The 15,816-nt window shown below is 36.4% G+C and overlaps 1 protein-coding gene across 2 annotated transcripts in view; it reads right to left on the bottom strand.

Moving 5' to 3' along the window:
• NAF1 (nuclear assembly factor 1 ribonucleoprotein) overlaps nt 1–15,816 on the bottom strand; it is a 61,382-nt gene that overhangs the window by 4,883 nt on the left and 40,683 nt on the right. For both annotated transcript variants that reach the window (XM_081565001.1, XM_081564908.1), the window contains 4 exons: nt 11,781–11,863; nt 7,692–7,852; nt 4,836–4,887; nt 3,753–3,855 (listed from right to left, as the gene is read on the bottom strand). In XM_081565001.1, coding sequence (XP_081421127.1) covers nt 3,753–3,855; nt 4,836–4,887; nt 7,692–7,852; nt 11,781–11,863 — 399 coding nt within the window. The remainder of the gene's footprint in view (nt 1–3,752; nt 3,856–4,835; nt 4,888–7,691; nt 7,853–11,780; nt 11,864–15,816) is intronic.

Below are 15,816 nucleotides of genomic sequence, written 5' to 3'. Positions count from 1 at the left end.
GGTTTATTCCAGTGACACTCATTCAATATTCTAAAACCAATGTAATCTACTTTATTAACAAGTTAATGGAGTGATGTGATATTATCAATGCAGAAAAACAATTGTCAAAATTATTATTCATGATTTCTGAAAAAATGTTCAGGAAGACCAGACAGAAGACTAAACAGAAACTTCCTCAACTTGATGAAGAACACCTATAATAACCTATACCTAATATTATACTTAATGGTAAAACTGAAAGTTTCCTTCTATGATCAGGAATAAAACATATTTCCTGAATATAGTGCCAGATGTTATAGCCAGTACAGATACAAAAGAGAGCTAAAAAAACATACAGATTGGGAGGGAAAAGACAACACTTTCTATGCCACTGACATAACTGTCTACATTGAAACCTCAGGAGAAAAACTCCTAGAACTAGTGAGTTCAGCAAAGTCACAAGACACAAGCTAAACATACAAATAATTATTTCTGTATTCTAGAAATGAACACATGAGCACAAATTAAAAATGCAATAGCAGTTACAATGATTTCCCCCAAATTGAAATACTCAGGTGTATATCTAACAAAAAGATGTACGGAACTTGCATTCTGAAAACTACATAATGCTGGTGAAAGAAATTTTTAAAAAATCTAAATTAATGGAGATGTATACCATGTTTGTGGAATGGAAGACTCAATCCAGTTAAGATGTCAATTCTCTCTAAACCAATACACAGGTTTAATCCAATTCTATTAAAAGCCAAGCAAGACTTTCTGTCAATATAAGGAAGTTTACTTCAGAAGTCATATGGAAAGGCAAAGGAATTAAAATGGCTAAAAATAACTACGAAAACTTTTAGGAAATAAAAAAGAGAAAATCTTTGGAATGTAAGTCTAGGAAAGGAATTCTCAGACTCCATCAAAGAAAAGCAGATAAATTGAGCTTCGTCAAAACGAAAAATTTTGTTTCTGCAAAAGCTCCTTTATAAGGATGAAAACTCAAGCTAAAGAAATATTAGCAATTAAATACAAACTCTCATAACTCAAGAGTAAAGCAGAAATACAATTAGAAAGTGGGCACAATATGAACAAAAAAGCACTGAAGGGATATATATAGCTAGTGAGTACATGGAACGCTGGTCAATATCACTAGCCATTAGGAAAATTCAAGTTAAAATCACAACTAAGTATCATTACACACTTATTAGAATGGCTAAGATAAAAAATGATGACAAAGACAAATGCTGGTGAGAATGCAGACAAACTGGGCCATTCATACACTAGTGACAAGAATGTAAAGTGGTAAAGCCACACAAAAAACAATATGACATTCTCAAGAAACTAAACACGTTAACTACAGTGGGCCATTAAATAACACAGGTTTGAACTACATAGGTCCACTTTTAAGCAGATTTTTCTCAATAAAAACATACTATATGATCCATGGTTGGCTGAATCCACAGATGTGTAACCATGGATACAGAGGGCCAACTGTAAGTCATACAGATTTTCAACTGCATGGAAGGGAGGGGGATGTCAGTACCCCTAACCCCAAAGTTGTTCACTTGTCAACTGTATTATACAACCCAACTGTACTCTTGGACATTTATCCCAGAGAAATGTGAAAATTTGTGTTCATATAAAAATCTATGCACAAATGTATAAAACAGCTTTATTCATAAAACCCAAAACTGTCAATAACACAAATGCCCTTAAATGGATGAATGGTTAAACCACCTGCAGTATATTCATACCACAGACCACCACCCTGGAATGAAAACAAACTTAATACATACAACAATCTAGATGGAACTCCAGAAAAATATGCTCAGTAACAAAACCCAATTGATAATTTATCATAAACCATTCATGACAGGACAAAATATATCACAGAAATGGCACACAGATGAGTGGCTGTCAGGAGTTGAGGAAGAAGAAGAAGGAAGAAGTGGGTGTGGATATAAAAAAGGCAACACAAGGAACTTCTTCTGTGACTGCACTGGTGTCAATAGCTAATAAAACACGTTGATTTTAGCTTAAGCACCATATCATTTAATTCTAAAAATGGAAGCAAACAGGTTTCTTTAAAAAAAAAAAAAAAAAAGGACTGATACGCAGATGATTCCTCTACCTTTTACCCCAAGGGGACATTTTCACACTCACAAGCTTGAAAACCATGTGAGTGTCCCTGTGCCTCTCTTACCACACCCCAAGCTGAGTGATGCCTCCAATGCTGGCAGATGCCAGAAAGTGTAGAGAAAACCCCTAGACAGTTCCCTCAGTTTCATTATTGAGGAATTGATATAGATATAAATGAAGACTAAAAATTACTATACACTCCACTGAGGAGTGCCAAAGAATGCTCAAACTACCACAGATCACACTCATCTTACACGCTAGCAAAGTAATGCTCAAAATTCTCCAAGCCAGGCTTCAACAGTACGTGAACCGTGAACTTGCAGATGTTCAAGCTGGACTTAGGAAAGGCAGAGGAACCAGAGATCAAATTGCCAACATCTGCTGGATCATCAAAAAAGCAACCAAGTTCAAGAAAAACATCTACTTCTGCTTTATTGACTATGCCAAAGCCTTTGACTGTGTGGATCACAATAAACTGTGGAAAATTCTGAAAGAGATGGGAATACCAGACCACCTGACCTGTCAAGAAGCAACAGTTAGAACTGGACATGGAACAACAGACTGGTTCCAAACCGGGAAAGGAGTACATCAAGACTGTATAGTGTAACCCTGCTTATTTAACTTATATGCAGAGTACATCATGAGAAACGCTGGGCTGGAAGAAGCGCAAGCTGGAATCAAGATTTCTGGGAGAAATATCAATAACCTCAAGTACGCAGATGACACCACCCTTATGGCAGAAAGAAAAGAACTAAAGAGCCTCTTGATGAAAGTGAAAGAAGAGAATGAAAAAGCTGGCTTAAAGCTCAACATTCGGAAAACTAAGATCATGGCATCCGGTCCCATCACTTCATGGCAAATAGATGGGGAAACAGTGGAAACAGCGACACTTTATTGTTGGGGCCTCCAAAATCACTGCAGATGGTGACTGCAGCCATGAAATTAAAAGATGCTTGCTCCTTAGAAGAAAAACTATGACCAACCTAGACAGCATATTAAAAAGCAGAGACATTCCTTTGCCAACAAAGGTCTATCTAGTCAAAGCTATGGTTTTTCCAGTAGTCATGTCTGGATGTGCGAGGTGGGACTATAAAGAAAGCTGAGTGCCGAAAGAATTGATGCTTTTGAACTGTGGTGTTGGAGAAGAATCTCGAGAGTCCCTTGGACTGCAAGGAGATCCAACCAGTCCACCCTAAAGGAAATCAGTCCTGAATATTCACTGAGCTGAAGCTGCAAGTCCAACACTTTTGCCACCTTATGTGAAAAATTGACTCATTTGAAAAGACCTTGAGGCTGGGAAAGACTGAAGGCAGGAGGAGAAGGGGATGACAGAGGATGAGGTGGTTGGATGGCATCACCAACTCAATGGACATGAGTTTGAGACATGAGTCTGGGAGTTGGTGATGGACAGGGAAGCCTGGCATGCTGCAGTCCATGGGGTTTCAAAGAGTCGGACACAACTGAGCGACTGAACTGAACGTTGAGCAGGGCGTGGCAACCCACTCTAGCATTCTTTCCTGGAGAATCCTATGGACAGAGGAGCCTAACAGGTTTCCAGTCCATGGGGTCGCAAAAGTTGGACACAACAGCAGAGACTTAACATGCACGCACATTTTCTACATTTAACTCACCAGGTTCATTAAGTTCAGATCTGAATTTTTTCCGACCTTGAATCTGAGACTTTTTCCTCTGTTTGGCTTCTTTTTCCTTTTCATCATCACTAAAATCCAAGGCCTTATAAGTATAGAAAAAATAGATTTATGTCATATGCATTTACCAATTCAATGGTACATTATCAGAGGTAAAGAGAATAAAGCACTTAAAGTGACCCTGAAAGTTAACACATGTACACATGACACAAATTAGAAGGCATAACCCTGTGGCAATGTGGATGCCAAAATAGGACTGCTTCTGATTAAGTAATCCTCTAAGTGGGCATTCCCTGACTCACACAGCTTCAGCAAAATCACAAATTAACACAGATCATGAACCTTTAGCACTGCCTGAGAACATCTTCAATGACTAAAGTTAAATCTATAAATATCAAGAATTTACAAAACTGAGAAACTTCATCAGAACTTCTGATCGCACTGAAAAACTCTTATAATTGTATTTTTCTTTTATAAAATAAAAATACAAAAGTATAAATTCATGCTATTTTTAAGAATGTATATACTCATTGCTGTAATTTTTATGTTTTAATAAAGACCATATATATCAAGCTACTTTGAAATGTAAAATATTGCTGACAAGAAAAAGAACACTCTTTTAGGAAGGTGAGTATACTGTAAAAAATGGAGAAGTAGGTAGACTGTAATTATTTTGTACCTCCAAAAGAAAAGCAGCTTATTAAAAGCATCATCAATAAATGTCTTCAAGTCCCATGTGGTGAATTTACTAAACTAAAAAAAATTGCTTTAAATGATAATTTTGCCTTTACCAGGTAACAACAAAATTGATAAAAACAGGACACTATAAGGAAAATGATAATCTGATAATAATTAAAATGTGACTGAAAATATTTTTTTCTGAAATGACCACAAACTCTAATTGCGAGGGATAAAAGGCATCTGAGGGAGGGGAGAGCACGTGGGTTGGCAGAAGGCAGTGTGACTAGTGAGCAGTTTTGAGGACATCCTTCAGGTCAGGAATGAGGGATGTGTAAGACCGAGTCCTGTCTTCCTTTCTCAAATACCATGTAAAAAGACACTTACCTCTGGTGGTGGTTCTTGATCATTCTTCCATGAAGCATCTGATCCCCTATCCCTAGGGGAACAAACAAAGGTCAAAGGGTCAAAGTACTTATTAAGATTATGTTAAGTGCTTATAACCTAATAACATGGAAAATAAAAAAGCAAAAGACCTAAGCTCAATCTTAATTTGCAATACATAAGACAATAAGAGAAAAGAATAAAGGCTCATTCTGTGTTCTTTATTTAAGAAGATGTGGGAAGAGCACACATATATGTTAGGAGTGAGAATGAGAAGCCGACACCACACTGTGCAGGGCAAAGTGGTTCTGCAATTCTTCAGCAGCTCCAGGTGCTCTGACTCTGACTGATACTCTTGTCATATCTGAGCTCAGCTCATAAACCTCCTTAGTAAATACCTATACAAGACCACAGTCAGACGTTCCAGGTGCCAAGGACACAAAAAGGGAATACGAGGCATTTCCTTGTTTAAGACTTTACAGGTTCAACAACAGAGATCACAACATGAAATGCTTCTTCCTTGATTCACCTGAGAATTATCAATGATCCTCCATGAGTAAGCAAGGCTTGCTCCAAGAGTGACTCTCAGAGCAGAGGGTGAGACAAAGGCATCTAGAGTTTGGGGAGGAGGAGCTGCGAAGATCCTATAGGACACTAACTCTTTTTGGTGAAAAGTTTTATACCCTATGACCAGCAAAAGCATGTAGATCTATTATGATTATAATTTCTGACAGCTCATTTTTAATTGATTCTGATTTCACAGTTTGACAATATTTGTTACTCAATTACATTAAAATATTACAAAGTATTAGGAGTAGATGTTGTCCTCATTGCTTGACACCAAATCTCAAGTGAAACTCCCAGGAATTAATTAATCCATTAAAATCAATTTACAGATGTCTGTGGGCTCGCCCAACATGAAATCTTTTTTTCTGAGTCTGCTCTACTGTTTTAATTTGGAATTTTGTTATTATACATTAAGCATTATCAATGGCTTTTTCTATTTTTAATTATTATCTTCTACCTATGCATTTATCATAGCTCCAGGGCTCCTTTTTGCATGGATACCATCTCACAGCCTGCAGTGATCTTAGAATGAAATCTCCTAAAGACACACATGGGAAAAGTTCCCTAACTGGGGCATTACCACAGAAGATCAAAAACTACAACATGAAAGAATAAGCAACATTTAAAACAGCACCTTTAACAAGAGTAAGTTCATGGGAAGCTAAGATTAAAATAACCCAACTAAAAGCAGGTAAGCTGGAGAGAAGTTCAATTTCTCTACCTCAAAGGCAAAGGAGTTCCCTTGACCAACAGAAAAACTGCAGTCTAGAACAGAATGGACTTCATCAAGCAGGGCTTCTGCAGACTGGGCTCAATTTCCCAATTCTTTAGTTTCTTATTCTTTCTTTGCAAAAAAAGACAAAAATTCTTGTTCTTGAAAATCAGAACAAAGACTGCTTCTAAGTCTATCTAAAAACATCTTCAGAAAAATCTCTTCAACCTATTTTAAGCTAAAATATTTTACCCGTTAAAAGCTAATATATGGAATATCCAAAGCAACAACTTAAAATTCAAACAGAATGAAATGCTAATTATTTAAGGCATGATTTTAAAGCATACTAAAATTTCTTTAACTTTGCTATATTTAATTCACCTTTCATGTTAACGGTTATTTAGAAAAATCAACCTTACGTAGCCTGAAGAACAACTTAAGTTCCTGCAGGTACTTCTGTGTTTTCCTAAACATGAGTTTAACAAATTATCAGGAACAAAATGTTCATCTCATTTCAGAGATTATTTCCAAATATTAAAACTCAGACTGAATTTAGTATGTAAGTGGTAAAGAGGCCTTCTCCCAGCTGGGACTAGTACCACGGTTTGACAAGCACCAAAGTTACTACTCACAGTATCTTCTGCAAAAACCACACTCCTAATTATTCACTTATATTTCAAGTTTCCAACTGCAAGACAGCTAGATTTCAAATGGACTTTTGTGTCAAACTGAGCGCAAAATCTTTTCAGATTTAAGATCTCTTCCCCAATCCTTTGCAGGATTTTCCTCCACTCCTAAATGGGCGATATTTTATTGGTTCATATTTATTACATCTTTCCAAAGTATTCAATTTACATTTACAGAAGAAGTTATTCTACTTTAATTCATATGCCACTGGTTTGTGCAAAAATTAATTATGTAATTATAATAACAAGTCTGATATAAATAGCTCTACAGCTAACACCTGGCAACAAAATGTATACCTGACAAACATACAGCTCATCAGTGGAAACAAGAAATATCACCAGATACACACCACAGGATATCATACAGCACATTTACAGACAGAATGGAGACCACTGGTTTGCTGGTTAAGTCAACTCTGTTAGTCGCAGCTTGAGACACAACACATATATATGTTCTTCTATAAACGTACAGTTTATAAGCAACCTAAAATTCACTCATTTTATTTTTTTCTTTTTAGGAATTATAAAGTTACATTAAATAGTGAAGCCTATTAATGCAATCCAAAGAAATCTTTCTTTAAAATGGAAAAGTTATAGCACATATATGCAGGAAAGTATATAGTGGAAAAAATAATGAATTAAAATTCAGAAAATGTATATGGCCCAAATGTACTCTTACCAGTTGATCATGTCATTTTGGGCAAAAAATATAAATGGTCTCAACCTTGTAAAACCTGATAACAACTGTAGCTTTCAGAGATGTTACCAGGAAGACAAATGAGCTCTTTGGAAGACAGATATCATCTTAACTGCAAGAAACTACATCACTAAGTGTTACTCCTAAAACAGAAGCACTAGATAAGCAAAGAAGTAACATGCCAGTAAAGTACTTACTGTTTAAGCTTCTCTGTGAATATATACTGGGTGAAATCTTTCATTGATGGAGCAAAATACATAGTGTCCTTTATTTTAATACCTTTATTTTCAATATGCTCTGAAGAATTAAACCGTAATACATAAAATGGATGTGCAACAGGTCCAAATATCTCAAATATCTATAAAAGAGAAGAAACATAAAGTCCTCCTTTGACAGTAAAATAAGGACTTCAAAAGTTAGTACTATTGGCACTTCCCTGACAGCCCAGGGAAGCCTTCATTTTCCAATGCAGAGGGTGCAGGCTGAATCCCTGGTTGGAAAGTTAAGATCCCATAAGCCTCTTGACCAAAAAACCGAAACAAAGAACAGAAACAATACTGTGTGTGTGTGATTTTTCAGATTCCAGTCATCTGTCAATGGACACGTAAGTGGCTTCCAAGTCTCAGCCACTGTAAATAGTGCTGCTATGAACTCGGGCGTACATGTACCTTTGCAAATACACTCAGAAATAAGACTGTCGGATCATACACTAACTCTACAGATTTTTAAAGAACCTCCATACCACTGTCCATAGTGGCTGCACCAATTTACATTCCCACCAACAATGAAAGAGAGTTCCTTTTACCCTCCACTCTCTCCAGCATTTATTATCTATCGACTTTCTAGTGATGGCCATTCTGATTGGTATGAGGTAATACCTCATTGCAGTTTTTTTTTTTTATTTTAATTGGAGGCTAATTACTTTACAATATTGTGGTGGGTTTTGCCATACATTCACATGAATCAGCCATGGGTGTACATGTGTTCCCCATCCTGAAACCCCCTCCCACCTCCCTCCCCATCCCATCTCTCAGGGTCATCCCAGTGTACCAGCCCTGAGCACCCTGTCTCATGCATCGAACCTGGACTGGCGATCTGTTTCACATATGATAACATATACGTTTCAATGCTATTCTCACAAATCATCCCATCCTCGCCTTCTCCCACAAAGTCCAAAAGTCTGTTCTTTACATCTGTGTCTCTTTTGCTATCTCACATATAGGATCATCGTTACCATCTTTCTAAATTCCATATATATATGCATTAATATACTCTACTGGTGTTTTTCTTTCTGACTTACTTCGCTCTGCATAATAGGCTCCAGTTTCATCCACCTCATTAGAACTGATTCAAATGAATTCTTTTTAATAGCTGAGTAATATTCCATTGTGTATATGTTGACTTGAATTTCTCCAATAATTAGAGGCATCGAGCCTCTTTTCATGTGCCTATTAGCCATCTGTATGTCTTCTTTAGAAAAATGTCTATTTTGGTCTTCTGCTCATTTTTGATTGGGTTGTTTGATATTGACCTGTATGAGCTATTTGTGTATTTTGAAATTAATCCAATTGGTAATATCCCATTTGCAAATATTTTCTCCCAGTCTAAAGGCTGTCTTTTTGTTTTGTTTATAGTTTCCTTTAATGTGTGAAAGCTTTTAAGTTTAATCAGGTCCCTTTTGCTTATTTTTGCCTTTCCTTCCATTACTCTAGGAGACAGAGCTAAAAAAGACACTGTTGTGATTTATGTCAAAGAGTGTTCTGCCTGTGTTATCCTTTAAAAGTTTGATCATATCCTGTCTTGTATTTAGGTCTTCAATCCATTCTGGCTTTACTTTTGCAACATGGTGTTAGAGAATGTTCTTATTTCAATCTTTACATATAGCTGTCCAGATTTCCCACTTACTGAAGAGACTGTCTTTTCTTCATTGCATATTCTTGCCTCTTTCATAGTAAATTAATTGACCATAAGTGCATGAGCTTATTTTCCAGCTTTCTATTCTGTTCCACTGATCTACTGCTCCCTTTTAAAGCCTAAAGTTTCCTTTAGTTTTTTTCATGTTAAATAAATTTTTCATAATATATAATTTCTGTGGTTATTTAACACCCCTTTATAGATCTAGAAGAATTTAACATATTTTATATTGAAGAATACTGAGACAGCTCCCAATTTGTTCAGTGTAAGAAATGATGCCATAATGAACACCTTTATCTGTAAATCTCTGTACTTCAGAATTCCTGAAAACTAGTTTGTAAGAGATGGAACTATCAAAGCTAAAAGTATGATTACTACTAAAACTCTTGATGCATATAACTAAATAATGCTCCAAATAACAATTTAAATCAACTTCATTGAAAGGATCTATTTTATTACAGTCTCAGTTTCTGATTGACTGAAAAGTCCTCATTTGTTAAAAAGTAAAACAAAAAACAATAAAAACAACAAATGCTCAAAACTAAACGTAGGGAAAATGATCAAGAAATCCAACTTATAGATGGCATAAGTTAGCAATGTTTTAAAAATTCCCTAATATAAGAATTCAACATTAAAAATGGAATTTCATTCATTAATTATCAACAGGAACTAATCCTTTCTAGGATTAAAGTGCAAAGGGGAGAATTTCAAATCTGAAGTTGCTCCTTTAAATCAGTGGGAAACAAGGAAGGAGATGGGAAGGGGGAAAAACATCAGACCACCTGTGTTATAAACTGCATTTTGCTCCTTTTTAACTATAGTGATTTTTGAATAAATGACGATTATTCTATTTCCTTACAGTTTCAGTGAATTTAAAAAGATACAGAAAATATTTGACACTGTAGCTGATTATTAGTGTTACTGAAAAGGAGAGGGAAAAGGAAGGATGTCATAAATAAAAGGAATCATGGAAATAATCAGCTTTAATTCAGTCAGAAAAGCAGGAAGTGCATTTCCCTAGCCTCTTCTCCCTGGTCTCCCCAAGAGGTACAGCAGCATCCCTGTGCTCAAGAGGTCCCTCCCCAGCCATCTCCACTCCTCTCTCTCAAAAGCCAGCTAAGCCCCTAGACTCTCTCTAGCCCCTTACAAAGGTACCAGCAGTAAATAGGGTTTATTCTTTATTTCAGTACTAAAAGTCAACACCACACTTCAGGTGTTAAAGTCTTGCTCCTCTTCACAAACTTTTTCAAAAATTGTCATAAAGCATTAGCTCTCAACTCCAATTAATTCTGTCACTGATTGCTTTGCAATTCTAGGAGACTCATTTATTTTGGTAAATTAGTCTATCAACCTAAAAAGTAGGCAGCGTAGGGTGGCAGAACCCTCATAAAAGCTGGATCCCTTTCTAATCTGAGTCAGAATAGAACAGCAGGAAAAGGCACAGAAAAGGGAAAGTTATGTGAGTTGCTCTAATAATATAATTCAAAATAAATGTTTTCTGATTAAACACAAATTAATTCTATTTCTTAAAACAAAAAAGATGTCAACTGTTGCTTATCTAGGAAAAATTAAACCCTGAAAAGTTTTCTCCAGGACAGCATCTGGTTTCTCAATTGTCTGTTATCAACTCAATACTTATTTACTTAGCCCATATAATCTACAAAGGACTCTAACGATACACAGTGGAATATCCCGAGGTGAATAAAACTCTGCCCCTGCTACCAGAAAAAGAATACTTGGTTGATATTTATATTCTTCATCTTGGAAGATTTTATGTCCTCCGATGACCACTCAGAATTATATATTTGTTGGGTAAAATGCAGACACGCAGCACGCAGGGTTGTTCCCTGCATGTAAAGATGTTGAAAGGGACCTAATCTTATGATGGTACTAAAGTATATATTCACAGTTCCCCAGAAAGTGCTTACAGTGACACTTTACTGGTATCACCGAAAACATTTTCCATTTGAAAGATTCCACTCTCAGCTTCCATGTGAGGAAGTCAGTATAAAAAGTTTCAAGAGCCACTATTCAAAGGGCCACACAAAGCAAAAAGTTTTATGAACTACTATGCATCACAAAGTCACCTGCACCCAACTGAGTAACTGGAAGAACTGTCTTATTCAAAACACAGACTCACTGCCTGGCAAAGAACCTGACAAATGTCAGGAAAAAAATTCTATACAACAACAACAAATTAAACCAATTTATAGACAGACACAAATTACTGAAGAAAATCAGGAATGTACTAAAATTTGAGAGCTCTAGATTGCTCACATACTAAAACCAATAAACTTAAGATACTAAAGTCAGAAAATCCAATCAACAAAGAAACAGGGTAATTAGTAGAATTTGAGTATTGTTTTACAAACCTTTCCTGCTGCCTGTCGATCAGTTTTAAAGATTACAGTCTCTTCATTAACTGGAGGTACGTTAGTCATAGATTCAATTATTACTGAAAATGAAACAAAATAGATTATTTCAAGATTTAACCGGAAGATAATGTAGAATTCAAATCAGAATTTAGGCTTTAATTTCCACATAATTTAAAATGAAATTTAAGGTGAGATAATATACTTTGGGAGCTATTCCCCCTGGATAAACCAATAGCATAAGGAAATATATTCTACATCATATTCTTTTATACGAAAGCTACAATTCTGGGAAAACAGATTAAAGTACAAAATCTCACAGAAAGTAGGAATTACCCATTAGTCAAAAGTCAACAAATTCAAGCTGTGTACATTTTCACAAGCAATTTTTATCGAAAAAATAATAATCACATTTAGTCACATAACTCCTATTTTAGAAGAAATTAGTCTTCTTTCTCACCCTAGAAATTATTTTCTGCAAAGTACTGATTACATACCAACATATGAAAAAGTTAAAGACTTCACAAAAACATTTCCCTCTGAACAGATGAAGAAAGAATGATAGAGCTCCCAGTAATGTGGCTCCCAGGTGTACTGGGACAACCCTGAGGGATGGGATGGGGAGGAAGGGAGGTGGGAGGGGGCTCAGGATGGGCGACACATGTACACCCATGGCAGATTCATGTCAATGCATGGCAAAAACCACTACAATATTGTAAAGAAATTAGCCTCCAATTAAAATAGTAAATAAATAAAAAGACAAAAAGCATTATCCCCCGAGTCTAGCACATTCTCCTGTTCTTATAAGTGCCACAAATGTCACACTAACAATCTACAAGAGCAAAATGAAAACAAACACACATATACATTCACAAAGACACACATACACACTAGATTCTTAGAAAATTAAAGCAACAAACAAAAATACTTTGTCACATTACACAGATAATGCCATCTCCACTTGGAAAATGAAATGTTAGTTGATTATTAAAATCCATTCAAGGATTTTAAATTGTATCCCAATTAATTTCAAGAGTTAGTACTTCTAAGTTGGAACATGTACTAAGGGATAGGCAACAATTTTTGAGTTAGATCGGCTTCTGGAATAAAGACAAAAATTGATAATAATACTGAATACTGACAGAATTTCCAAGGGTCAAATTACGTGAAAATTAAAAACTATCTAATTCAAAACCCTCACATCTGATAGGAAGGTAAGAGTGCTTGAAGAACTATGGATGGAAGTTCATGACATGGTACAGGAAGGAATGATCAAGACCATCCCCAAAAAAAGAAATGCAAAAAGGCAAAATGGTTGTCTGAGGAGGACTTACAAATAGCTGAGAAAAGAAAAGATGCGAAAGGCAAAGGAGAAATGGAAAGATATACCCATTTGAATACAGAGTTTCAAAGAATAGCAAGGAGAGATAAGAAAGCCTTACTCAGTGATCAATGCAAAGAAACAGAGGAAAACAATAGGATGGGAAAGACTAGAGATCTCGTGGAGAAAATTGTAGATACCAAGGGAACATTTCATGCAAAGATGGGGACAATAAAGGACAGAAGTGGTACAGACCTAACAGAAGCAGAAGATATAAAGAAGAGGTGGCAAGAATACACAGAAGAACTATACAAAAAAGTCCTTCATGACGCAGATAACCATGATGATGTGAACACTCACCTAGAGCCAGACATCCTGGAATGCGAAGTCAAGTGGGCCTTAGGAAGCATCACTAGGAACAAAGCTAGTGGAGGTGATTTCAATAGTTCAGCTATTTCAAATCCTAAAAGATGATGTTGTGAAAGTGCTGCACTCAATATGCCAGCAAATTTGGACAACTCAGCAGTGGCCACAAGACTGGAAAAGGTCAGTTTTCATTCCAATCCCAAAGAAAGGCAATGCCAAAGAATGGTCAAACAACCACACAATTGCACTCATCTCACACGCTAGTAAAGTAATGCTCAAAATTCTCCAAGCCAGGCTTCAGTGATACATCAACCGTGACTTTCCAGATGTTCAAGCCGGTTTTAGAAAAGGCAGAGGAACCAGAGATCAAACTGCCAACATCCGATGGATCATCGAAAAAGCAAGAGAGTTCCAGAAAAACATCTATTTCTGCTTTATTGACTATGCCAAAGCCTTTGACTGTGTGGATCACAACAAAATGTGGAAAATTCTGAAAGAGATGGGAATACCAGACCACCTGACCTACCTCTTGAGAAACCTGTATGCAGGTCAAGAAGCAACAGTTACAACTGGACATGGAACAACAGACAGGTTCCAAATTGGGAAAGGAGTACATCAAGGCTGCATATTGTCATCCTGCTTCTTTAACTTATATGCAGAGTACATTATGAGAAATGCTGGGCTGGACGAAGCACAAGCTGGAATCAAGATGGATCGGAGAAATATCAATAACCCTGGATAGGCAGATGACACCACCATTATAGTAGAAAGCGAAGAAGAACTAAAGAGCCTCTCGATGAAAGTGAAAGAGGAGAGTGAACAAGTTGGCTTAAAGCTCAACATTCAGAAAACTAAGATCATGGCATCTGGTCCCATCACTTCATGGCAAATAGATGGGGAAACAATGGAAACAGTGACAGACTTTATTTTGGGGGGCTCCAAAATTACTGCAGATGGTGACTGCAGCCACGAAATTAAAAGATGCTTACTCCATGGAAGAAACGTTATGAACAACCTAGACAGCATATTAAAGGGCAGAGATACTACTTTGCCAACAAATGTCTGTCTAGTCAAAGCTATGGTTTTTTCCAGTAGTCATGTATGGATATGAAAGTTGGACTAAAGAAAGCTGAGTGCTGAAGAATTGATGCTTTTGAACTGTGGTGTTAGAGAAGACTCTTGAGAGTCCCTTGGACTACAAGGAGATCCAACCAGTCCTCCTAAAGGAAATCAGTCCTGAATATTCATCGAAAGGACTGATGCTGAAGCTGAAACTTCAATACTTTGACCACCTGATGGGAAGAAATGACTCACTGGAAAAGACCCTGATGCTGGGAAAGACTGAAGGCAGGAGGAGAAGAGGACGACAGAGGATAGCATCACCGACTCAACAGACATGAGTTTGAGCAAGCTCCAGTGGTTGCTGATGGACAGGGAAGCCTGGCGTGCTGCAGTCCATGGGGTCGCAAAGAGTCGGACACGACTGAGCGACTGTGAACTGAAGAAAACAGTACATAAGAGATTTTAACATGATCATATGGTCAAGTCCATACAGAACTATCACCACAATGCAGGTGACTGATATTTAATATATTTTCCTTTTTGTAAAAGGTCCAAATAATGTTACATGTTTTAAGTTTTCAAAACAGAGTGTATAACAAGCATGTTCAATAGCAGCATGTGCTTTGTTTGATTCATTAATCTTTATTCCCACCAGGTTGAGAATTTTGTTAGTCTATTAGGATGTGTTAGTCAAAATAGTATCTTTAAAAAGGATTATTTCATATGTATCACATAATTTACTTTTCTTTCCCTTGAGAATAAACATTATGACCTAAATTTTTTCTATACACATCAAGTCCAATAAATAGCTGACTCATACTATGTAATCAAGAAATTACCTTTCTCATTTATTTTTGCATATTATTAAATACCATAAGATAGTAAATGTAATGACTCAAGAATCATGTAAAGAGTTTTAGTAATTATGATTTTTATAAAAAAGTCTCATTTAATTGGAATTTTTATTAATAAACTGCCAAATTATAAGTAAGAATTATTTTTTAAAGCAGTGATATGGACAATTTAAAAAAAGATGAAAAGAATAGTTTCAGAAGGATAGGTGTTAACTCTTCTCTCAAATTTGATAAAATTCACCTGTGAAGCTGTCATGTCCTGGACTTTTGTTTGTTGGGAGGTTTTTAATCATGGTTTCAATGACCGTGCAACTCCACTCCTGGGCATATATCCAGAGAAAAACATGGCCCCAAAAGATGCATGCATCCCAATGTTCACTGCAGCTCTGTTTACAAAAGCCAAGACATGGAAGCAACCTAAATGTTCATTCAC

This window comes from Giraffa tippelskirchi, chromosome 1 (assembly GCF_054371585.1).
Source record: "Giraffa tippelskirchi isolate mGirTip1 chromosome 1, T2T-mGirTip1v1.2.pri, whole genome shotgun sequence".
Lineage (NCBI taxonomy): Eukaryota > Metazoa > Chordata > Mammalia > Artiodactyla > Giraffidae > Giraffa > Giraffa tippelskirchi.
The sequence above is the reverse complement of the archived record's forward strand: the minus strand, read 5'-3'. Positions and strand labels throughout refer to the sequence as shown.